The 26,200-nt window shown below is 55.4% G+C and overlaps 3 protein-coding genes across 3 annotated transcripts; 2 read left to right on the forward strand and 1 right to left on the reverse strand.

Moving 5' to 3' along the window:
* Positions 1-111: 111 nt before the first annotated feature.
* Positions 112-21,657, forward strand: CLAFUR5_09179 (uncharacterized protein; the record flags this gene model as incomplete). The annotated part of the gene is made up of 2 exons (XM_047908327.1): positions 112-20,043; positions 20,095-21,657. The coding sequence occupies 2 exons, from the start codon at positions 112-114 to the stop codon at positions 21,655-21,657; spliced, it is 21,495 nt and encodes a 7,164-aa protein (XP_047766728.1).
* Positions 21,658-23,126: 1,469 nt separating this feature from the next.
* On the forward strand, positions 23,127-24,256 carry CLAFUR5_09180 (putative sphingolipid long chain base-responsive protein pil1; the record flags this gene model as incomplete). Its single annotated transcript, XM_047908328.1, has 3 exons — positions 23,127-23,128; positions 23,216-23,612; positions 23,672-24,256. Coding segments are annotated over 3 exons (984 nt in total).
* A 518-nt stretch (positions 24,257-24,774) lies between these two features.
* Positions 24,775-25,689, reverse strand: CLAFUR5_09181 (uncharacterized protein; the record flags this gene model as incomplete). The annotated part of the gene is made up of 3 exons (XM_047908329.1): positions 24,775-24,849; positions 24,947-25,121; positions 25,172-25,689. The coding sequence occupies 3 exons, from the start codon at positions 25,687-25,689 to the stop codon at positions 24,775-24,777; spliced, it is 768 nt and encodes a 255-aa protein (XP_047766288.1).
* Positions 25,690-26,200: the final 511 nt, after the last annotated feature.

Below are 26,200 nucleotides of genomic sequence, written 5' to 3' on the forward strand. Positions count from 1 at the left end.
GGCCAATACCGACAGAGAATCCGCAGGACTTGTGCGACGCGACTCTTGCACGAGTCCATAATCGATAATCCATCCATTACCCCGTTCTGGTTCCCTTGAAACGATTTAACCATGTGGAAAGCGGCATTTCAGGGCCGCTCTGAGAAGGGCGGCGAGGCAAGTGTCGCGGGAAAGCCCACCAAAGACGAGTCGCAATCGCGGAAGAAGAAGAGCGGCAGCCACAGCCATCGCGCCGAGTCAGTCATCTCAACCCGGGACGATGAGAGAGACCGCGAACGACGGAAGAGTGGCAGAGCCGGCCGTGTATATGACAGCGGCGGCTCCAAATATGAGACTGGATCGTCATACACTTCCTCTGGCCCGTCGCAGTACGTGACTGCGCCTTCTTCGCGTGTGGGAGAGGTGCGTGCGTTGACTGCAAGTGCTCTGCGCATGCTCCCGGATGACGAAGAGGAGTGGGAAGACGACGAGAAAGATGCGCGCAGTGAGAGGAGTAGGAAGAGCGGGAAGAGGGGAAGTGGCGACGAGAAGAGACGGAAGAGTGCGCGCAGTGAGAAGGAGAGGTCGCGAAGCCATTCTAGGGAGCGGAGAGAGAAGCGCAAGGAGAACAAGACGACGGAGAAGCCACGCGACAAGGACAGGGAACGATCAAGACGAGAGCCGGAACTGGTGTCAGAGGGTTCTAGGGCGATGCCAATGCCCGGCAGCTTCGAACAGTTTCCCGGCCAGTATGCTGCTGGCCAGATGGGACCCTCTGACCCTGCAGTCATGTCTGGCGCATTGCCCAGTGATGCATACCAACATCAGTTCCCTGGCCAAGATCCATATGCACGACCTCAGATGCCACCCTCCATGCCCAGCCGAGCCGATTCGTATGGACATGCCGCGGACTATTATCTTGATGAAGGCCAGAGTGTGCAACATCAGCCTGGCCATCGTGCGGCTACACCAAATATGCTGGTGAACCCCGATCTTCACTTGATCGCAGCCTCGGCCGAGGCAAATCCTGCTCAGGATACTGGCCATGGATCTGCTGCGGACTTCTACGGTGGCGAAGTCAGCCCCGTGCCGTACTCGAAGATCCCGACAACAGCGCCGACAACTCCAGCGAAGGTATCGAAGCCCTCGGAGACTGGGAAGACTTCCGCGTCTGCCCCCTCGAGCTCAAGCAAGCCGAAACCAAAGACAAAGTCATCTCGAACTTCATCCACGGGAGTTGCCGCAGCCGCAGTAGCCGCAGGTGCAGGGATCGCAGCATTGAGCGGCTCTTCACATCAACACTCACAGTCGCAGCAACAAAACACGTCATCTTCGTCCTACCAGCAAGGCACTAGCTTCACCTCGAAGCCTACGAAACCAACCAGGCACAACTCTGAAGGCAGCGCGTACTACACGGCACCATCAACGAACAGCACCTACCCTCCGACACTTCCATCCACCAATGGCTACGGAGCAGCAATGACTACTAACACCGGTACACCAGGCAGACAGACTAACAATTCTAGTTCGAACGTTCCCCTTTACGCAGCTGCCGCAGCAGGGGCCGCAGGCTTGGCAGCTCACGACTACAACCAACATCACCAACATAGTGCACACGCGAATGCTGCATTTAACACGCAATCTGGAGGCGGTTATGGTGGTGGTGGAGGCCAGGGTCCACCAAGATCACCACGAGCTGGACCCGGTGGAGCATACTACGGTCCACCATCAGGCCAAAATGGCGGCATGGCTCAGATGCCATTCCACGAACACAAAGGTCCTTTGACTCGCATCAAAGACGGCCTTTTCAACATCATCTCGACGCCCGAAGATGTTGCCAAGATGGAAATGTACACCGAATACATTGGTGTATGCAAGCACTGCTTCGACCCTCGTACCTCTGCATGGGATGCACCTCGAGTCCACCACTACCACAAACGACGCGACTCCTTCGAGAGCCTGCGAAAACGTAGATCTGCCGAACGATTGGGTCGGATGGGCAGCAGCGAGTCTCTGAGGCGGCAGGGCGGCACGCGTGTTGACAAAGACAACCGCTATTACGCCTCAGAAAGCAGCAGGCGGAAGCGCGAGAGTGGAGGCGTTGGTATTCTTGGGGCTGGACTTGCTGCAGCAGGAGGTCTAGCCGCCGCGAATGCGCTACGCAGTGACAGGCGCGACTTTGACGACACCTACAGCGTAAAGTCTGGTCATCGTGAGAGCTCAGCAGTACGAAGACGGAGTCGAAGCTCGTCTCGTGAGCAGCGTCGCCAGTCGCAATATGGTGTCATCAGGCCTGACAGGGACGAATTTGTTACTGTTCGCAAGAAGGATGGTAGCATCGAGCAGAGACAAGTCTCGCGCAAATCACGCTCGAGTTCTCGAGAGCGGAAGTCATCTGGCATGTTTGGAGCTGCCGCCGCCGGTGCAGCTTTGGAGGCTGCCGGAATGGCTGCCAGCTCGAGGCGACACCGGTCACGATCTCGAAGTCACAGTCCGACTGTCATCGGCGGCTTCGGGGCGTCTGAGACAAGGTCGAGGCGAAGTGGCCGTAGATCTCCAACCCGATCTTCCTACCACGACATCTCCCGCAACGACAGACCGCAAGAGTCCTCGGGCTTGTTCGGTGGATTCTTCTCACCACCGCGGAAAGAACCGAAGCGCAGAAATTCTCCTGAGCACCAGAAGAAGCGCAAGGGTTTCTTCACTTTCAGCAATAGCTCTGCGTCTTCCTCGAACTCTGACATCGCGTTTGGCGAAGGCTTTGCGAGCAGATCAAGCCTTGGCTTGAGCAGAAAATCCTCCGTCCTGTCGAACAGATCTGCCAGGCGAACTTCTGGTCGAGCTTCCAGGAAGAGGTCAGATGATCACCTTGGTGCCACAATTGCCGGCATTGGCGCTACAGCGGCAGCATTGGCTGCCGCACAGAGAGGCCATCGCATCAGCAAGCGCACGAGCAGACCGGAGCTTGGCAGGCGGAGAGACGTTCGCCACAGCCATGCTGATTCGTCCGACGAGGAGTGGGAAGACGAGCTGCCATCCGACGTCGATGACTCGTCGAGTATTGAGGGTGGTCTTGCATACGGCAACGAAGATCGACGTCTTTCTGGTCGTCAAAGCATGGACAGTATAGCATCGCAATCCTCTGCCGGTGGCCTTGGCGCTTGGGGCTGGAGATGGGGCGGCAAGGACAAGAAGAGAAGATCAAGACAATCTTCTTCTCAACAACCAATGTACGATCAGCGCACTGGTAGTGCTTTTGCTGCTCCAGGTCTTGCTGGCCTGGCCGCTGGCGCTGGTGCAGCTGCAGCGTTCGACACAAGTAGGCCGATGGACAAGCCGGTGTACCTCGATGATACAGGCCGACCATTGCCAAGTCCAGCCAGTACCTCTACCGCAAGTGGACCTACTGGCCCCCTGCAGTATGTTGACCCAGCACCAATCTCAGATGTCGGCACGCCGTCAAGGTACTCCTCGATGCCTGGTTCTTTCGATGAAGGCGTCCCTGTCTCGCGACCTGGTCCAGATATTCTCCGAGCACCACAACCGATCTCTCCCGCGCAGCCAGCGTTCACGCAGAGCCCGCCAGAGCTTGAAAGTCCTACGCAGTATCGTCCAGGTCATCCACGCCGTGCAAATTCAAGCCCAACACGTGGGCATTTCGCTCAAGATGCTGCGCTTATTGGTGGTGCAGCGCTCGCCACTGCTGGAGCCATTGCTGGTATGTCTAGCATCTCCGGCCGATCTGGTCGAGACAAGGAGGCTAGCCGGGTAAGCTTTGGCTTTACCGAAGAACAACAGGCTAAGGAAGACCGTGAGCATCGTCGTGAGCAGAAGCTGGCTGACGAAGAGAGGCGCCGAGCCGACCGGACCAGGGCACTCAAGGAAGAGGCTGACCGAGCTGCGAAGGAAGCACGACAAGAAGAAGTCCGCCGCCAACGTGAGGAAGAAAATCGCAAGGCGGCTGAAGTCAGGCTTGAGCGGGACCGTGCTGCACAGCGCGAAACTGAAGAGCGTGCTGAGCGCGAGCGACAAAATGAAGTTGCCAGGCTCGAGCGAGAACGCACTGCACAGCGCGAAGCTGAACAGCGAGCCGAACGCGAGCGACAGAAAGAAACGGCTCGTGTGCAGCGTGAGCGACTCGAGCAAGAGGCTCGGGATCGACAGGCTGCTGCGAGTGCTGCGGCCGCCGAGGTCGAAAAGCATCGTAAAGCACGAGAAGAAGCTGAGAGACGTGCTGAGATTGCAGAGCGTGAGCGTCGTGAACGAAATGATGCTTACGCTCGTGAGCAAGCACGACTCGCTGATGAATACCAGCGTCGACGTGAGGCAGAAGAGCAGAACCAGTATGATGCCTATGCTCAACGATATCCAAGCCAAAGTCCGGAAGAGGAGCGCAAGCAATGGCCGTCGGCGCGGCAGCAGACACCGCAGTACGGCAGTCAGAGTCCAGAGAGTGAGCGAAAGTATTCTTCTGGTTGGGGCTCCGTGGCGGCAGGTGCTGCAGCTGCGGCCACTGTTGGTGCGGTCATGGCTGGTCGCGAGCATGACAAGAAACGTGATCGCAAGAAGAGTCGCGATGATGGTTATTCCGACAAAGGCCACCAGGATCACTCTGAACAGCGATACGGCACCTCTTGGGAGTCGGCAGAGAAGAATGCTTCCTCCCGTGAACCTGAAGGACGTGCTGAACTTGAACGCAGAGCTAGCGAGAAATATGGTCGCGGGCAGACGGGTGTCGAGGTTCGCGATGGGTATGCAGCTGCCGAAATCAAGCCAAAGAACGAGCACGAGGGCGAGCCACTCATGGATGATGACATCTACGATCCTGACTTCTTCAAGAAGAAGCATACTGCGGTCGAGAATGCTCGCTACGCGGAGTTCGCACGCAAGGCTGCTGATAAGGTCGTCCATGACAGAGAACATGCATACGATGACGACAAGAACACGAGCTACGCAGATTTCTTCGCGCCCAAAGAGCTTCTTGCCAAAGAAGCAGAAGGCAAGACCAGACCTGTCAGCCCAGATGGTGACATGGATATGCAGGTCTTCCACCTGCGCGATACTGAGATTCGTTCTTCTTTCGGTTCAGACCCAGACCACCGCCACGGCAGGAGTAAGTCTGCACCACATGGCGTGCCGAGACTCAATGTCATTGCGCCAACTCCGCCCCCTAGCTCCGCAGAGAGCAGTCCGCTGCGATCGAAAGAGCACACTAAGTCGCCACTGTCGAAGGAACAGGTCATAGAACTTGCCAACGAGTTGAACAAGTCGTCCGTCTCGCAATCTCGCAGCGAGAATTCTGAGCGCAGTCGAAGCATTTCTTGGGGTGATGACAGCACGCATTACTATGATGTGGACACACCGGACTCGCACCCAGATCGCGACTCGTACATCACCAGTCCTGACATTCGCAACAACCGTGCTACCACAGCTGCAGCTGGCGTAGCAGGTGCGGCAGCGGCAGGTGCTGCTCTGCATGAGATCGTCGTCGAAGACCCCAGCGGCGGTGAGCGTCGTTACACGGAAGAGGAATGGCTGCGTGATGAGGAGCGTGATACTCAGGCTGGCGCGGATGATGATAGGGATGTCGAAGACATCACCCCATCACCGGGACCAGGACCTCGCGACTTTTATCAACAGCCGTTCTTTGACTCTGTCTCCGACATGGGCACAGGAATCTTCAACGTGAGTTCACCTGGCACTAGGAATGCGCCACCTGCAAGAGGGTTTGTCGAGGGCGAGACAGACGAGCCTACGCCCGTCGAAGAGAAGAAACCTCGCATCCCCGGCGGCTTTGACGATGACATGGATGACATTTACAGACCGAGACCAAAGCGCGATAATGATCCCGTCACTGCCGAGATCCAGAAGGAGCAAGCCGCTGCTGCCGTTGCTAGCGCCGCAGAAGAAGTCAGCGACCGGGAACCACCTCTCAGCAAGAAAGAGAAGAAAAAGCGCGAGAAGGAGGCAAAGAAAAGCAGCAGTGTGGTCGAAAGTGAGCCTAGCACGTACTTCGCTGCTGAGCCTGAGCCTGTTCCTGAGCCCGTCGCGGAGCCTGCTTGGGAGCCACCACTGTCCAAGAAAGAGCAGAAGAAGCGTGAAAAGGAAGCCAAGCGCCAGAGTATCGTCGAGGAAGTTGAATCGCAAGAGCCTGCCCCGGTCGCTGAGCCTGCAGTCGTTGCAAGTGAACCAGCATGGGAACCACCACTATCTGCCAAGGAGAAGAAGAAACGCGAGAAAGAAGCCAAGCGTCAAAGCATCGTCGAAGATAACGACATTCCCGCCTCGCTACCAGCTAACGATAATAAGACCGTTGTCGAGGAGCCCGCGTGGGAACCACCGCTCTCTGCTAAAGAGAAGAAGAAGCGCGAGAAGGCAGCCAAGCGCTCGAGCGTGGCAGAAAGTGATCCTCCAACGCCTGTTAAGGAGCCCGAGCCTGTGCCGTCGCCAACGAAACAGGTTGCCATCGAACCTGAAGGCGACGACTTCCTCAGCAAGAAAGACAAGAAGAAGCGCGACAAGGCACGGAAGGAATCTGGTGATCTTGCTCACTCTATTGATGATCTGCCTGCAGAGCCAAAGCCGATCGATCTTCAAGAATCTAGCAGTAGCGATCAGCCTGCTGCAGATGAACAGGAGGATCCTCTCAGCAAGAAGGACCAGAAGAAGCGTGACAAAGAGCGCCTTGCAGACGCTGCTATCGCAGCTGGAGGCATTGCTGCAGCTGCGGCGGTCCTCGACAGCACAGAAGACTCTACGTCCGGATCCAACAAGAAGAAGAAGGGAAAGAAGTCAAAGCTTGGCGAGCCAAGCTACGATGACCCTCGCGATCTTCCAAGTGATTTACCTCCGGCACCTGAGCCGCCTCGTTCGGAGCCACATGGCATGCCAGGTGGTTGGGACAGCGATCGTCGCGAGTCCGAGGAGAATGTTGAAGACGATGTCGCACAAAAGGCCACAGAAAAGTTCGACGAAAAATCCTCCAAAGGTCCGTCTCAGTACCAGATGCCAGAGGAAAGTACCAAGACTGTCGAGCCGGAGACACCAGTCGAGGATGACTGGGCGAACTTTACATCGTCATCGAAGGAATCGAAGAAGAAGAAGAAGAAGAGCAAGCGAAACAGCGCGGCTTTCAACATCCCAGAGGTTAGCTCACCGCTCCGTTCTGAAATCCCATTTGACGACTATGTGAGCGCCAACGACAGGAAAGCGGGCCCAGAACCGTATACCAATGGGTACAGCAAGGATGACGAGTCTTCACGAACAGAAGATTTGGCATCATCCCGCGAGTTTGGCAAAGCTAGTAGCAGCGGATCGCGCGACACAGGCTACTTTGACGAGCCGCGCAGAAGAAGCGATAGCCCAAAGCAGACCTCGCCCGAAGACACGCGCTCCTCAACTTCCGATGAACGCAAATCGCGACGCGAGGAAGCACGGAGAGGTAGCGACTATTACGATGAGCCCTCGTACGCCTACGAGACTGCATCAGTTGCCGGTACTGAGCTTGGCGGTGATTACGAGCGCTCTAGCAAGTCGAAGAGACGCTCTAGACACGCCGCCGACGACGATGATACTCGTTCGGTCGTATCGACCAGATCTCGTAGAGACAAGGACGAATCGTCCTCCGACAAAAAGAAAGAAAAGAAGGGTGGCCTCTTTGGTCTCTTTGCTCGCACCAAGTCAACTGATGATGTCGTAAAGTCGTCTAAGGACGATACGTCACTCAGTCGAACCTCGACTTGCGACAGTAAGCGTGACGATGAAGATGAAGAGTCTAGGCACCGTCGCAAACATCGTTCCCGATCTGAATATGGCGACGACGATGATGACACAAAGAGTGTCAAGTCATCCGGCAAGAGCAGACGCCACAGATCCGAGAAGGGCAGCGATGAAGACAGCAAAGAGCGTCGAAGACGCAGCACGCACGACGACTACGATCGATCATCGCCCGCTCGCAGCGAGTCTGGACATCGGCACCACCGTCGACGAGGAACTGATGATGTCGGCGACAGCTTGTCAAGACGCGACAGCCGAGAGTCTCGTGGTGCAGCTAGTGAAAGCGGAGGCCGTCATCACCACCGAAGAAGGACTGACGAAGACGCCTACGGCGCAGGATCAAGAGATCAGTCTTTTTTAGGGATGCGGGTAGAGGAAATGCCGCCTCTGCCCGTTAGTCGTCCGGCAAGTCCAGAATCGGCCGCCAAACAGCAGAGAGAAGGCAGCTCTGCTGAGGCCAAATCTGGCGTCGGGCTGGTGACAGGTGCTGCTATTGCTGCAGACCTACGTGCTGCTGTCGGGGCTGCGTTCGCTGATCGTGATCAGGAAACGAGGGCACCGTCTCAGCGTGATATTGCTAAAGAGCACCACAACGATGAGCATGCCGATCACGCTGCTCCAACCCTTGAATCATCTCCTATGCTAGAGACACCTTCGCGTCCGGTGTCGATGGGCAGACCATCGTCTTCGACTGCAGTGCCCTTGCACTTCCCAGGACGTGCTCCGCAGACACCTGGGAGTGCGAAAGATCGAGCTCACAGCTTCAGCTCACCGGCTGTTCGATCGCCCGCGACGCCCGTGTCGCCGAATGCAACGCGAACTCGCCAAGGTCGTCCTCAATCAACAGAGATTCGCCCACTATACCTTGTGGAGCGCAATCGTCAGACTCCAGATGTGGAAGATGCTCTACCGAGCTTACCATCAAGCAAGCCTTCAAGTCGTGCTTCGAGTATCCAGGGCAGTGATGAGAACTACCAGTCCGCTGTCGAGGAGCTGGACTTCGACTCGCCGAACCGATCACGAGCTGGAACACTCACTCTCGATACCGAAGAAGCCAATGCTTATCGAGATGATCCTCTTGGATCTGGAGAGGTTACGCCTAAAGCTTCTGAGTTCCACAGTCTTCCAGGCTCTGGTGAGAAGGCACCGAAGCAAGAGCCGCAGTTCTACACCTGGGAGGACTTCGCGCAGGACGAGCGCTTGCATGAACAAGACACCAAGCCTGTTGAAGAGGCGACGGCTGACCCATCGCTCGCCCAAGCCACTCCAGGCCTTATCATGAAACAGGATCAATTCTCGCGCAGTAGATCGAAGTCGCCGGGCAAACAGTCGAGCGCTTTCAAGTCGGCCGCTGCTGCGGCTATGCTTGGTACTGCTGCAGTTTATGCTCATCACAAGAGCCACGACGGCTCGCCTGAGCGGGTCGTTCACGACGACAAGACGCCGCAATCCAAGGCAACCTATGACTATCCACTTCCGGCACCAATCGAAGAGACTGCACGAGAGCGAGAGGTTGCAAAGGCGCCAATACTGGAGGAAGCTCCACCTTTGTCACGTACAACTTCGTCCAAGAAGAAGAAGGGCAAGAAGGGTAAGAAGCAGCTCTGGCAAGAGGCTGAACCCGAGACTTCTGATGCTCAACCGTCTCTTGGACCTGAGAAGGTCACGGAGATCATCGCAAGTGCTACGCCTGATATTGAGCTTGGGCCTGCGGGAGCACAGGACATTGAGGCTTTTCGCGACATCGGAGATTATCATGAAGACAGTGTACCAGACTCTGCCGCTACAGAAGTTGGGACTTGGTCCTCCGACCGACGCGGGACAGGCGCGTTTCTCGATGCGAGTTCTCCTGCCGGACAGAATCAGACCAAGACGGAGGATGATCGCTTCTTACCATCCACTGCCGCTCATACTCTGCCAAAATATGACGAGGACTTCTTCTCCCGCCTCTCGGGAGAGCAGGGCAAGTCCACATCCGGCAGTGGCAGCGGAGTAGCAACGCCATTCATGGCTGTACCCACCCCTGCCGAAGAAGGCGTGGAATGTGAACTGCATGGCGACATGTCGAAGGAGGATCAGGCGCGGCCAGCTACTTCGTACAATCTGCCGACTGCCAAGGCCGAACCCGCTCCGCTTGTGATCGAACAACGCAATGTCGAGGCTGCCGAGCCACAGACATCAGAGCCAGTCTCAGCACCCAAGCTCACGCGGAAACAGTCAAAAAAGAGCAAGAAGAACGGCAAGACCGCCATGCTCTGGGAGGAAGAGTCAAGCGAGCCAGCCACAGAACAGCCGTTGCAGCTCGACACAGCCTCTGAAGCCACCACTAGCCGCGAACTGGCAGATGTACCAGAGGAGCCGCTGACTGCTATTGAAAAGGACGATGCCGGGCTTGATGCACAACCTTGGCTGGCCGAAGGCTCCTCCGAAAGTCAGGACGTTCCTGTCGCAGCACAGTTCAACTTTGGTACACACGACTTCAATCAGCTTGCGGAGGGCAACAGCACGAACTGGCAAGATGCTCAAGCCCAAGCTTTCCAACACTCCATGACATCGAAGCCGAGCTCCATGACTTCAGTGGTTGAAGGACAACGCATCGAGTCGGAAGATACTTCCTTCGAGCCAGCCGGGTCAAAGAAGAAGGGCAAGAAAGGCAAGAAGAGCAAAACTCCGACATGGTCTGAAGACACCACCTCGGAGCCCTTCGGGCAGGCCAAGGATCACGAACAAGCAAGCACGACCGAGCCAGTACAAGAGTCATCCGGTGTAGCTTTGGTTGCAGGTCTTGGCGCTGCTGCAGCGGCCATCGGCATCGACGTGCCATTGGATAAGAAGTCCAAGAAGAAGGCGAAGAAAGACAAGAAACGACAGTCTGCGTCCTGGGAGGACTTCAATGAGGTTCCCCAGCCGAGCCCACAATCAGCTGTTCAGCACCCAATCATCGAAGACGAGACCCCAGCTATCGATACTATTAATGAGCAGGTGGTCGCAGCTACACCAGAACTTGACCTCGGGCCTGTTGGCGCAAGAGACATCGATGCTTTCTATGACCAACCTGCTCAGTTCTCGAGCGAACAAGACGCTGCCGCCACGCCAGAGCTTGACCTTGGTCATGTTGGCGCGACCAACATTGATGCATTCGAGAGAGGTGCCGAGACACTTGAGATGTCTCGAGGAATCGAGCCAGACGTTGCAGAAGACATTTTCCCGATCAAGTCGAAGAAGAAAGGCAAAAAGAGCAAGAAAATGGCAGACCAGGCAGAATCTTCTGGGCCTGTGTCGCGAGCCGAGAGCCCTTCCGCTTCGCGACAGATGTCCATGGATGATAGTGCTTTTGTCGACGCAGAGGAATCTCAAAATCTCGGTGCCGCTCAGCCAGACGCAGTCAATGCGCAGATCAATTTGGACATGAGTCCTGTCGCGGAGCCTGCACCTTCTGTCATCGAAGACACACCTTTTGTATCTGGCAAGAAGAGCAAGAAAGACAAGAAAAAGAAGAAGTCCGCGGCATTCTTCGAGCCCGAGCCAGAAATACCGCAAGAGTCGGCGACTCGGAGCGTGTCTCAATCGAGGAGAGTGCCAGCTGACGAGTCTGCCTTCGTTGACGCGAGTGAACAGCAGGTGTCTGAAGATGTCTCGGAAATGCCTCAGCCAATTCAAGATCCGGCGACTGTTGAGCCTACGTTCGAGACTGCTGCGCAGGAAGACGGCTTGGGAGATAGTCTGTCTCGAGAGCCACCCTCTTCTAATACCCTCGAATCCTTTGCGCCAGTCCCCGGAAAGAAGGCGAAAAAGAGCAAAAAGAAGCAGCAACAAAGCTTCGATTGGGCAAGCCTTGATAGTAGTGCTCCCGGCACACCAGAGAAGCGCACATCTTCACCAGAACGAGTCGATCTGGGACCCGTCGGTGCACAAGATACCTCAGCAATCGATGCTTGGGCTGCACCTGGAAACATGGCGACAGATCATGACAAACTTGATCTAGGACCCGTCGGTGCTCAAGACACCACCGCGATTGATGCCAGTCGCGCGATAGAGGACTCAAATACTCGCGAAGAGAACCCTGATCTCGGTCCAGTCGGCGCCCAAGATACAACAGCATTCGAGGCCGGCCTAACAGGGAACGACGCAGCTCGTGGATATTTCGATCTTGGTCCCGTTGGTGCACAAGACACGAGCGCCTTCACTGAGACTGAAGAGGTACCCAAGATTGTGCCGGAGAACGATTCCGCTCCTGCCAAGTCTTCCAAGAAGAGCAAGAAAGACAAGAAGAAGAAGAAATCGACCACCTTCGATTGGGAGAATCCTGACCCAGAGTCTGGAGCAAGCACTCCAGTACCAGAGTCGCGTGATGAGCTAGGCTCTGTGCCAGTAAGTGACACGACCAAGGATCCAAGCCCCGAAGACGTCCCTACACCAGCAGCTACTTTTTCTGAGGAGCCTCTACAGGAGGAGAACCATCGCGATGTTGCGGAGGTGTCATTGCCTGCAGAGCTTACCGTAGATGACCTCACGCCTGCAGGTAGTTCCAAAAAGTCCAAGAAAGATAAGAAGAGGCGAAAGTCTGCTGCGGACGGGCCAGCACCTGACGTTGAGACTACTGCGCCAGTGTTCGAACCCCAGGGCGATGACTCCGAGCCCAGCACTCCTGCTGTGGCAGAACAGACTGATGTCAGTAAATCACCAGACACTACTGGCGAGGTTACTGAGGCAGATGCCGCCGCGGTAGAGCCCGCCACTGAAGACTTCTCTGCTCCAATTTCTGCAAAGCAAGCTAAGAAGGACAAGAAAAAGAAGAAGCAATCAGCCTTTGCTTGGGATGAGCCAGAAGCTGAGCCCGTGTCAACGTCGCAGACAGATATTGGTCAGGTCGAGAAGAATACGGCGGACAACGTTGAAACGCCGAACGAGGAGGTTGAGTCTGCCCAGGGCCCGATTATCAACGAAGAGGACCAACAGCCACCCATCACCGAGACCGCGCCAGAAGCACACGACCTTGCATCCGTGTCGACCAACAAGAGCAAGAAAGACAAGAAGAAGAAAAAGCAAAGCCTCGGTTGGGATGATTTCGAGCCGGCACCAGAGCTTGTGCCAGAGCCCGTGTCTGTACCGACAGAGGACGTCACTGTCGCAGCGGACGTCAGTCCGCCTCGAGCTGACCAGGTCGATGAAAATGGGACATTGCCCGTCAGAGAACGCACTCCTGACCAGACGGAGCCTGCCTTGACTGAGGATGTTGCTCGTGACACCCTTGAGGACTTCCGCCCACAAGATGAAGAGCCACTGGTCGATGCACCCATCGAGGAGGAGTTCAAGCCTACACTTTCCCGCAAGCAGAGCAAGAAGGACAAGAAGAAGAAACTTCAACAGCATTTGGAGGACCTTGCGCCCGGGGAGGCACCAGCCTCAGCTCCTCCTGGAGAGCAACCTTCATCTATCGCACCAGTGGACAATCAAGAGGTCAGCAGCGAGGCTAAGATCTTTGCACCTTCAAGCGAAGAGGCTGTCGAGGAGTCTGGCCGAGACATAAACGAAATCGCTGATGCCCCGAAGGACCTATTGGTGGAAGCACCAGTTGACGACGCGTTCAAGCCAAGTCTTTCGCGCAAGCAGAGCAAAAAGGACAAGAAGAAGGCGCTCCAGCAGTCTCTTTGGAATCTCGAGTCGGAGACTGGAGAGGACGAGCACGCCGCGAAGGAAGAGCTCGAGCAGAGCAGCTCTGCCGTTGAGAAGCCACTTCTGGATGTGGCTTCCCAAGAGGCTGACAGTACTGGAGTCGTGGAACCATCAGCCGAAATGGGCGTCCACCCGCCGCAAACTGAGGCTCAACCTGCTGATGATAGCGCCACCGACATAGCAACAGAAGCCCCAGCGCTCCACTCGACGCAGTTGGTTACTGGTGAAGTTGAAAGCGATGTGCTTACTTCGAAACTTCAAGATGAGCCTCAAGACGACGTTGAATGGGCTTCGAGCTCCAAGAAGAAGAGCAAGAAAGGCAAGAAAGGCCGCAAGGATGACCGTGTCACGCCAGATGAACCCGAGCAACCGGCTCTCGATGACCTTTCTAAAGCTATTGGTGAGATGGACACCTCATTGCCTACGGCATCAGGTCACGACGAAGTCACCGCAACAGATCAAGAAATTCCGGCTGTCGCTAAGATCGAAAGTCAAGCAGCCGAGGCAGTCCCAGAGGACGACTCGGCCTGGGTCAACACTTCAAAGAAGAAGGGCAAGAAAGGAAAGAAATCTCGACAGTCGCTACCTAGCACTCCACCTGTGCTCGAAGAGTCTGCAACCATTCTCGAGCCAGAGACGAGCCAGCAGAAACATGAAGATAGTCCTTCCGAGGTCACGGCACCGTTGGCGACTTCAATCGAGAGGCCAGACTCTGTGCTGCCTTCTTCAGACGACAGCCAAATGCCTACGCAAGCGGTAGAGCAGGAAGAGGACTTGACTTGGGCTCCAAGCTCCAAGAAGAAGAAGAAAGGCAAGAATACCAAGCAAGACCAAGACGAGTCCCAAAAAGACGTCAACGATAATACTTCAGTACCGCAAGCTGTGAAACAATCCACGGAGCAATCGACAGATCTACCACATGTCGAGGCTTCTGACCTTCCGAAGGATGAGTCATCGCGCGAGTTTGTCGCAGAGACCGCCCACGCTGCCGAAGAAGAACCTCTAGATGATACGTGGGGCTTTTCGACAAGCTCGAAGAAGAAGTCGAAGAAGGGTAAGAAGTCGGCAACAAGCACTCCTGCATCTCCACCTACGGAGCGACAACCTGCGCAGGACAGCACTACGCTCGGCGAAGATCTACCAGCGAGTGGGTCTCAGCAAGAGATCTTGTTCAACGAGGAGGTTAATCCCACGGAACTTACATCTTTTGATCCTGAGCCTCAAGCTGGCGAAGTTGTACAGGAAGACGATGCTACACCAGATGACGCCGCCTGGGCATCAAGCTCCAAGAAGAAGGGCAAGAACGGGAAGAAGTCTCAAGACATCAAGCAAGATGACTTCATCAACCAGTCAACCGAGGACTATGCTACACCAATGGAGATAAGCACAGGGCCTGACGTTGGTACCAAAGAAGCCTCCGACGACCAGATACCGCTGTCTGGAGAAGTGGCTTCTTCTACAGAAACACCTGCTGAAGTCGATCTCTGGGAGGCACCTGCCTCGAAGAAGAAAAAAGGCAAGAAAGGTAAGAAGTCAGGCTCCGGCCTCGCCACGCCGATCAGCGAACCTGCCGAGCCTAGCGTCGAGGCTGCATTGCCTGTCACGGAGACACCCGACGTGATTGATCAAGCTGCCGAGTTGCCGGTTGTTAACCTCGAGCCTGCCGAAACACCATTGAGCGAGAAAGAGGTCGTACGCGACCTGCAAACTTCTACGCCACATGAAGTAGAGGACTCAACAACCGTCGCTAAGAATGATCCAGCGGTCGACCTTGAAACCGCCGTTGCTGAAAACGACAAACCCGCTAAAGAAGACCCGCAGGACTTATGGGCCTCCACGACATCGAAAAAGAAAAAGGGCAAGAGGAACAAGAAGGGGTCAGGCATCGTAACTCCGCTTGCGGAGAATCTCGACTTGGAGTCTTCGCAACCTGTGACCGATCTGGCAGAATCCTCGAGAGACGTCGCGCCGTCCAGCAATGACACTCATATCACAAGCGGTCTCGAGGTCACGTCCAACGAGCCCGCCGTCATGACCCATGATGATCTCGAAAATACAGCGGAAATTCAGACTGGGTACGCGGATGACCACGAGGGCCCGGCTCATGACACATTTGACGATGTCTGGGCTGAAGAGGACATCACAACTCACGAGGACACCGCTACAGTGCAGGATCTGTTTGAGGAGCCCGCTGAAGACGCTAGAAGCTCTTACACACCCGCATCCAAGAAGGGCAAGAAGAAGAAGAACAAGGGTAAGAAGGGCTCCTCAGCCGGCCTATCTCTAAGCAATGACACTCAAGCGCTGGATACAGACTCGCCTGTCGATCAGTCACTATCTGCTGCAAGGCAAGAGCCCTCAATCGAAACTCCTGCTCTTGCGCCGACGGACGAGGACGCAGGCGTTGAACTGGTCCCTCACACCACTACATCACATGAGATCAATACCGGCACCAGGGACATGCCAAGCGAGGTCGTAGATGTCGCACAGCCTGAAGTCAACGATTCCCTTGATGACACTACAACGGCACCTACAAATATCGATCAAGAGCCAGAGCAGATTGACGAAGTCGATCCTCGGGCAACTGAAAGCGGCAGCAAGAAAAAAGGCAAGAAGAACAAGTCAAAGACCACGGACCCTTGGGCGGACTCGCCAGCTGAAGACACTGCAGCAGATGTCTCTACCGAGAACACGAACAACGAGCCAACGCAACCTGCTACTGTCGATGCTGGTTCGCAGGCACAGACGGTGGTCGAGCCAATGGTTGACCAAAGTGATGCAATCCCTGAACAGCGAGAAGAGAGTGCCATCGTTGACGATGAATGGGCATTACCGAAGGCTGGCAAGAAGAAAGGAAAGAAGGGAAAGAAGACCCAGCTCGATGCATTTGATGCGCTGAAGAACGACACTGCCGCCGATGCGACCCCAAGCAGCGAACCCTCGGCTCCCGTAGAGACACCCGATTCTACCGCCACGCACACGTCGATCGACTCTGAAGAACCTGCGAAGGCAGAATCGGATGATGTCTGGGCGTTGCCAACCAAAGCCAAGAAGGGAAAGAAGGGCAAGAAGGGCAAAGCAATGCTCGCTTTGGACGAGGAAGTGCCTTCAAGCACGACAGACGGCCAGGACGCCACAGCAGACTCGAGGTCGACTACCGAGCTAGTTGACGCACCAGAGTGGCCTGAAGAGCCAAAAATGGCTGGTGATGCATTGCACGAACAAGAGAGTGAAAAGAAACCGGAAGGCCCAAGCATTGTGGAGCACCAGAACAATGCATTGGAGGAACAAGCACCACTCTCTGCTGAACCAGGAGAAGCCGATCAGACCATCACTCCGGGGCTTCTGCAAACTATGGAAGGTGAGGCCCCAGTCACGGAGGAGCAGGGCAGCGAAGCTTTGCTTCCTTCCAAGAAGAGCAAAAACGATAAGAAGAAGGCAAAGGCCCGCGCCTCAATGGCAGATGACTTCCAACCAGAGCCGACCAGCGATATGCCAGCTACTACCGACTTGGCGGAAGCTGATCACAGCAAGATTTTGGGCGCAGCGGCAGTCGCAACTGCAGCTCTAGCTGGTGTAGTGGCATCCCAGTCCAACGATGACAAGCCAGAAGAGGAGGACTGGGCAGGCTTCTCCTCAAAGAAGTCGAAGAAGGACAAGAAGAAGGGGAAGAAGAGCGGCACTGCTACGCCTGTCGTCGACAGCAACGAACTGCCCGTCCCAGCCGACACTGAAGTTACGGACTTTGCGCCAGTGCTAGATGTTGGGCTCAAGGACCAGGTGGCGCAAGCCGTGAATGTGGAGGACCCGCCAGCAGTCGCCGAAGAGAACGATGATCTCAACACTTTGAAGGATAATCCCGACGATGCGCTCTCACCGCGATCACTTGAGATTCTCAAAGCGCAGCCGGAGACTGCTAACATCGTCGGTGACTACGCGCCAACGGCTCACCTTGAGGATCAGACAACAGCCCCAGCGAACGATGTCGATGCCGCTACAGAGCGTGAGGCTGCAGACACATCGGCCGATCATGAGCACATCTGGTCGACGCATGCGGAAGAGACCAGAACGACCTCGCCACATCATCCATCACAGGATATAGACTTCACCGCTACTGTAGCCGCAGGCCTTGCCGACAGTGGTTTCAATCCCGACATGGTCATCAACGATCCGGTCTTCCAACGTCGAGCATCACCACCAGGAACCATTCCCGAAGCTGATCCTGATGAAGTCTTCTCAACCACCACCACGAAGCGCAAAAAGGGCAAAAAGAACAAGAGGTCCACCGAGATCTCCGAAGGCCCCGCCGACGAGCAAGCGACCCCTGCAAACGAAGTGGCTACCGACAGCGCGCCGGCTGATGACTTCAACGATGCCATAACTCAGAGCCTGCAAGGTACAGGCTTTGACCCTGCGCTTCTGGAGAAAGCTCTGGCATCAGGTAACGACCAGTCATCGAAGGTTGCAACCGAAGATCCAAACGAGATCTCCTTCACGACTACCAAGCGCAAGAAAGGGAAGAAGGGCAAAAAATCCCAAGCAGACCAGTTCAGCGAAACGCCAACTGATCAAGATGGCCCTCCAATTACCACGGATGCTCCAACACATGCTGCAGAGCCACCGAGTGAGCCCCTGCACGAGCTGACAGGCGATGAGCCTACCGTTGATCGTGAAGACGGAGATACTGCACCGTCACATTTGTCAGCATCAAAGACGCGAGCAACCGAGACAGATATGCCACAACAGACTGGCAGTCAAGAAGAGCCACAGCTTGTCAACATACTCAGTGTAGGCCGTGATGAGATGGATATGGACGAGATGGACCGGCAGTACAAGGAGTACAGGAAAAATAAACGCAAGCAAAAGAAGCTTAAGGGTGCTGCCAGAGCAGCTGGTCTTTCTGACAATCCTGAAAGTGCCACTGAACAATCTGCCATGGTCTCTGAGACCGAAGGCTTGTCGGCCATGACCACGAGGGATGATATCTTGTCTCCCCAGTCGACACTTGACGAGACGAGACGACAGCTGTCGGCCATCAGTCAGCCAGAACAAGAAGTCGCGCCACCTGCAGAGTCTGTCGCAAGCCCAAGTAGCTCGGCGCCAGCTCATAGCATCTTCGGTGAGCGTGTCAAGAGGCGCATACCGCCCAAGCCAAAGCCTGAAGAGCGCTCCACAGAAGAAAGACAATCAAGTACTGATGCGTTAGCTGACCCAAGGCCCGAGTTTGGCACAGCTGGTATGGCTGCAGTCGTCGCGGCAGCGGCACGCGAGAGAAAAGCACGTCAGGAGGCGTCCAAAGCCATACTTGAGACGGTCAAGCAAGAGCCAGGCTGGTCCTTCGATGCGTTGGACGAGACGAAGAAGCCTGACAATGGATCGCTGTCGCTCGACAACAAGGAGTATCAAGTAATTCGAGACAGTGGGTACCAAGAGGGCACGCGATCACCTCACCGAGCATCAAGGACCAGTTGCGAGATCCCAGATATTGTCCACACTGGCTCGTCTCCCCGCGAATCTCCCTCCAAGGACAGCCTTCGACAAAGAAGATCTCTTGAACCACTCAAGCTAGCTACTAGCCCAGACGACTCCTGGGAGATCAACAACCCTAAGCAACGTAGCGGTGATGGACAACGCTCTGCATCTGCGACACGCTCGCGAACACCCAGTGCGGAGACGCCATTGAAGCCAACGAGCAAGGACCGCGTGTCATACCTCTTTCAATCTCCGCCTGATGCACTAGCCTCGACTGGCGAGCAGAGCTCCTGCAACATTGACTCGCATAGTGGAAATCCAGTGACACCTCAGAGGTCAGAGAACCACGACTATTTCAAGACTTCGAGTCCAAGGTTCAGCGAGTCCCATCATGGCGACAGCTCAGCACCTCGCGCCATGTTCTCCCCTGATGCCACAAACGTCGATCCTGCTCGGGAGCGTTCGGCCTTTTCGCCAGTCAATGGTCCTTTGAGCCCAAGATTAGCCTTGGACTCAATCCCAGAAGAGCGCCCTACGAGCAAGCGTGGCAAATCAAAGACTGATCTCGGCGGTCCTGAGCACATTAAGGCTGTCAATCGTGCCGAAACGCCTCAGGGCATGCGTGCCCGAGAGCAAACACATTCACCGTCAATCAGGCCCTCTATCAACATCCCTCAGACGAACGCCAGATCGACAAGTAACCCCCTCTCCACCGACACGCTCATCAACCGTCTCTCCTGGCCAGATATCGATGAGCAGACGGACACAGTGAACATCGATCGACACCTCGGCCACAGACACTCAAGACCAGCGCTCCCCGATCCACGCTCTCCCAGCGTCGTTAGCAACCGATCAAACAACAGCGGCACGCACTTCAAGTCACCACAGGAGCTGCGAACCTACAGTCGAACTTCGAATCGCAGCTCAACTCCAGTGCTCAGACGAACGAGCCTGTCAGGTGACCTGCGGGCCGCTAGCGCGCGGGGCGACGGATCGACAACGGGATCGGGATCGGCTGTTGGCGCTCGAGACTCACCCAAAACAATTCCCTTCGAAGCTCCGCCAACACCACCACCCAACGACGATGAGCTGATGACGGGCAGCGCCTCGCGCGCAATGGATATGAATGACGATGTCTTCGTAAGTCACGTTCACCTCATTGATGGCGCATCTACTAACGATGCGCAGCAGGGTTACGGCGATGCACAACAGTCGCAAGTGTCGCCGACGCGACCGCCGAGCGTGCGAAAGCGCCAAAGCATGCACATTACAGACCTTGAATCGCAGCTGGGACAACTAGCCGCAGAGAACCGCGCACTTCGTGAAGCCCATGAATATGCCGACCAGACTAATGGTGCTGCTCGCGAAGTCAACGGCCAGGCACTGGAGGAAGCATTAGCTGCACGGGACCAGCAGCTGCAACAAAGGGACCATGAGATCAGCGCAATCCAAGCTATGCTGCAGCCGTTGCAACAAGAAGTGGCTCGACTGACTGAGATGAATGGCGGCCTCACTGAGGCCAACAGGAATCTCGTCGACGACACCAATGGCCGCTACGCCACACTCCAGGCCGAACATGCTCACGCCCATGAGCAATGGCAATCGGCTGCACGAGAGCTGGACGGCATGCGAAATGAGCATGGTCGAGTCACGTCCGGCATGAAGGACATCGTCGAAGCCGAGATCGCCACTGCTCTGGCAGACAAGAACGCCGAGATCCTTCGACTTCGTGAGCAACTTGATATCGCTGCTGAACAGATTCGAGCCTTGCAGGTTCAAATCCAGTCGTCAAAGTCAAGCGACTTCCTCAGTCAGCGAGACGAGGACTACTTTGACGGCTCGTGTCAAAAACTCTGTCAGCACGTTCAGCAGTGGGTGCTTCGGTTCTCGAAGCTTTCCGACAATCGCATCTGCCGCTTATCGACAGATCTTAACGATGACAACATCGAGGCCCGACTTGACAATGCTGTCCTTGATGGCTCAGACGTCGACAAACTGCTTGGAGACCGCGTACGCCGACGAGATGTTTTCATGTCTGTGGTCATGACGATGGTCTGGGAGTACGTCTTCACGCGCTACCTGTTCGGCATGGACCGCGAACAGCGACAAAAGCTGAAGGCACTGGAGAAACTTCTTGCGGAAGTTGGACCGCCCCGTGCAGTGTCCCACTGGCGCGCTACCACACTTACCCTTCTCGCCAAGAGGCCGACCTTCGACAAGCAATGCACTATGGATACTGAAGCAGTATGTCACGAGATCTTTGGCGTGCTGTGCTCTTTGTTACCACCACCTTCAAACTCTGAGCAGCAGCTTTTGACTTCGCTGCAGAAGGTCATCCGCATTGCGGTCGACTTGTCGATCGAGATGCGCACACAACGCGCGGAGTACATCATGCTGCCTCCGCTACAGCCAGAGTACGATACCAATGGCGACCTTGTCCGCAAGGTCCACTTCAATGCCTCGCTCATGAACGAGCGCTCTGGGTTTTTCAGCTCCAACGAAGAGCTGGCCGCAGAACATGCGGTCGTGAAGATTGTCCTCTTCCCACTTGTGGTGAAGAAAGGCGATGATTATGGTGAAGGAGAGGAGGAAATCGTGGTCTGTCCTGCCCAAGTTCTGGTTCAGAACGACGGAGGCAAAGGCAAGAAAGTCGTTAGAGTAATGTCTGGTGCGATGGAGATTGATGATCCCATCAGGAGCAGACAAAGCAAACACAGTCTGGTCAGTGAAGCACCAGGCAGTGTTGGATTTTGAGGGAGTTCTCCGGGCGTTAGGAGAAGATGATGATTTACGCGAATTCAAGCAAAGGCGTTCTGGGCGGTTACATATACCACATAGCAGTATGACGATAGTGTATCTTTCGAACTTCTTATCTGACAGGCGCTGTTTCAACACACCCGAGAGCTACCGCAGAGTTAATGCTGACTGCATGCATCAAGTGTATGGACCCACAAACTTCGCCTACACCACAGCTGCAGCCAATCTGCATCATGATCCCAAAGTGACGAAAGTGTCTCAAGGCATTGCAGCCAACTATCTCGCTCCAACCGCGTTCCCATGTGATGGAGTCCTTGGCTCTGACATCACCAGGCCGTCGGACCAGGATGAGAGCTTGACGTGATTTTCGGAAAGCATGAAAGGCAACCATCCGCCCTGCACCGCCCTCATATGTCAGGCGGGACAGGTGAAAGGATAAGTATAGAAAAGCAAGCTACTTCCATGTAGGCTCAGGTCCTGTTGGGTTCTCTATCGTGCCAACTTTCACCACTACCACCATTATCAGGCACCGTTCGTGGATGTGACTCTGTTGCACAGCCTACTCAGCTGAACGTACGAGGGATCCAATCTCAAGGCTGCCGCGCTTTTATCAAAAGCAGCTGCTCGTCCTCGTGCGACTATACACTCCTCCACATTCGAATATTCCTACCAAAAGATCCGACACTTCCAGCACAACACAGTCACACAAGATGTGCTTCGTCAGCTCCCCACGACGCGAGACTGTCGTCCGTGAACGCGACTATCTGGCACCTCGGCCAGTCTCCAACTATCACGGCGGGCGCCGGAACAGCGCGGTCTATGTCAAGAGAACGAGCGGCCCTGTCAGTTATCGAAGCTCGTATGACAGTCATCCGAGGAGCTCGAGGGAGGTGTACAGAAAGACCAGCCGCACAATCGTGCGGTGATGAAGTTGGGCGAAGACGACTGCGCACGCGCACGAACTGAACGACTGGACTGATGTATGCTTTGGATTGTGAGAGGCTATGTACTATACACGAGGTTTGAGAGATGGAGACTGATGTTGATGTGGTGGTCGCTTCATTGCGGATAATGTTCGGGTTGGTATTTCTAGGGGTGGACTTGACGTGAAGTCTCGATTGCATTTCTTCCGTTGAGATACGCTTCTAATGTACGATTGAACGATATGCGGTATGCCATCCAATCGAGCCAGTGCTATGCAACGACTGGCTCGCTACATGTCCTTGCCTATGACATTTGTGCCTCACGCGTTCCTATGACGTATGGCCGTTGTGGGCAAAGGAAGCCTCGGAACGTCGTCATTCACACTCTGGTGAGCTTTTTGCACACAGTAAGACCTTGACCGCATCTCTCTTGGTTCTCAATCACTTCTTGCAGTGCTCGGAGCGATCAGTATTGTACGAAACGACGCATTGTCACAGAACGCTTACTAGGAACCTGAAACGATCCCCTGATCGACCGCAACCATGTAAGTCCAAGTCATAGAACACGTCAACCGGAGCTGCCCCAAACAGAGCTCGTCGCGTGCAAGAAACACCCGCTGATCGCTCTCCAGGAACATCGGACGCTCCCACAGCATTCGATCGAAGAAGGGCGAGAAAGATGGCGGCGCTTCCAGGCACCACTTCTCCATGGCCTCCCTGCGCGGCATCCGCCAGCCCGAGCTGTCCAAGAAGCTGTACCAGCTGATCAAGACGGAGAACCACGCGATTGGCGCCTACGAGCAGGCGGGACGTGAGACGCAGAGCATAGCATCGCAGCTGAGCGAGTGGGGCGAGAGCACCGACGACGATGGTGTCAGCGACATCAGCGACAAGCTCGGTGTCTTGCTCGCCGAGATTGCAGAGCAGGAGGACGTCTATGCTCAGAACTTGGAGGAGAGCAGAGGCGTGCTGAAGCAGATCCGCAATGTTGAGGCCAGCGTGCAGCCAACAAGGACCAACAAGCAGAAAGTATGCATACCACACCGCCAACACCCAGCATAACGCACCCTTACTAACGCCCCTTGCAGATCCAAGACGAGATCCAAAAGCTCAAGTACAAAGAACCCGAATCCACCAAACTCGTCACCCTCGAACAAGAGCTCGTCCGCGCCGAAGCCCAATCCCTCGTCGCCGACGCCCAACTCACCAACGTAACCCGCCAAAAGTTCAAGGAAGCCTTCGACCTCCACACCGCCGCCGTCATCGAGCGCGCCGAGAAACAAATCATCCTCGCCCAACGCGCCCGCCACCTCATCAACCTCCTCGACGACACCCCCATCGTCCCCGGTGAAGATCGTCCCGCCTTTACCGAGGTTGAGAATGGCCGCCAGATGCTCAATGACGCCGAGTCTGATCTGAGGGCATGGCAGCCGAACTTGGAGCCGATCAGGACGAACGCGAGTAAGCTTGGTGGCAATGGAATGGCGAGCCAGGAACTGCCGATCCAGCAGGCACAGCAGAACGTTGGAGTGGCTTCAGCCGATTCCACGAGCGTTGATGCTCACCAGCAGAGAGTCGAGCAGATGGAGAGGGCACAGGAGGAGGGAACGAGCCAAGTCACTCCACCCTACCCAACTGAGAAGCAGACGGAGAATGCGGCGTTGGCTTCCTAGGGAGTAGCCCATATGCCCAGATCGTATGCTGAAGGTTGACCAAAGAAGAGATGATTTCCTACTGAAAGGCAAGATACCTATGATTGTATGCGCGCGCTGGTTATAATGTTGGTTGAGCTTGGTACCTATGGTTCGAGCACATGGTTTGTAGCAACTGATTACGACCGATACGAGATGCAATGACAGTTTTCTTGCAGCAAAGAGGTACTTCTCCAGGACCAAATTGTTGATGTAGGTACGATTTAACCATGCCGTGTCAACATGCACATATTCGACGATGCTCAGAGCAATCAGGCAGTGGATCTAGGATTGGACAATCTGAAGAATGGCAGCCCATCTCCCTCCTTCTGGCCTCTCTGCGCCTTGCGAGACTACCCGTTATCGTAAAAACCATTCTTTGGGCTTCGTAAAATCTTTCTTCATCCAGACGCTACTATCCCGTCAGCATATCACCACACGACGACAACGTGATGAACGTACACGGTATTCTGAGGTCGGCATTCGCTGCTCTTCTGGTGTTAAGAGTCCGCTGTAAGATGCTGGGAAGTAGTCTGCGTTTTCGGTCCAGCACCCTGTGGCTTTGGTCCGTCAGTCTTTAGATTGACATTGTCATGAGCATGAACATGGCTGATGATTGAATCAGCTCAGGTCGGATGCCCCCGAGCATGGATGCAAGTTTGGAGATCTTACCGGTGCTGTCGATGCCTCTGCCTGCCCCTCTGTTGGCTCTGCTGGCTTCGCGGCTGGCTCTTCGACGCTCACTCTTGTCGCGCCTGGCGTCTCGATCAGTGGCGCGCACTGTGAGCTTTGAGGTAACGAGGTAGTCGCGTACTTTGCTGCCATCTTTGCTTCGCGTTTCCGGCGCCTGGACACGTGGTTAGCATTGACGCGGCGGGAGAGTTATGAGGTACGTACTTGACCTCAATCTCTACCTCGAGTCTCTCAAGGCTGTTGAGAGTGGAGAAGCTTGCGTTGCGATCGGGCTCCTGGCAGATGCTTCCAGTTGAGGAAGAGTTGGGCGTCTGGTAGAAGGGGTTCGACCTGCTCTTCTTTCTCGAACTCAAGGACTTCATGCGGGGCTTCGAAGAGGGAATGGGGAAGAGCAATCGTCGGAAGAATCTCTTTAATCTGTCACGTTTCCTCCTCCGTACGGTGGTACCGGTGCGTGTCGTGGGTGGTGGGCTCTCGGCGTCTCTTCTGCGGTTAGGATTCTCCTCCTCCGATGGGTCCCTTTCGCGGTTGGGGTTCTCGTCCTCCGACGGGTCATGTCTACGGTTGGAATTCTCCTGAATCGGCGGGTTTCTTCTACGGTTGGAGTTCTCCCCATTCAGATGTGACGGTCGTTGAATATGTGGTGCAGTGCTGGATGCTTTCGAGCATGGTCCTGGAGGCGGAGGGCTAATCATGGTCTGCGTATATGCCAACACTGGCATCGCCGCGCTTACCGTCACTTTCTGTAATTCCTCCTCCTCGTCAACCGCGCTGTCGGGCGCCGTGGGCTCCTCACCAGAGCAGCGTATGGCCAAGTCATCGAGGGTATCGCTGTGGCGAGTGGGCGAATCGTTAGGTGAGAGGTAGTAGGTCGGCGTCGCAACTGCTGAGGTCGGCTTCGGGTTCACAATAGGTCGATGCTCACAGGCAGCTCGTCGTCCACACTGGCGGCAGGGGTCCGCCTTAGCATACTATGCTTGGGAGAAGTCAACATGCTCGCCATGCGGAATAGCCCCCAAGGGACGCGGGCGAGGTGAGGTGACTTGTTGGGTTGGTTCGATCGAGGTGCGACGCGGCCGTGCTGGTGTGTCGAAGTCAATGGCGGACACGCCGTCATACTGACTGTTCATGGACTTGCGTGTGGGTGAATTACCATCGCGGGAGGTGCGGTTGCTGCTGGTCACTCGGCAGATGGAGCAGGGATGCACTGAGGAAGGATGCCGGTGGTGATGA

This window comes from Fulvia fulva, chromosome 9, assembly GCF_020509005.1.
Source record: "Fulvia fulva chromosome 9, complete sequence".
NCBI lineage: Eukaryota > Fungi > Ascomycota > Dothideomycetes > Mycosphaerellales > Mycosphaerellaceae > Fulvia > Fulvia fulva.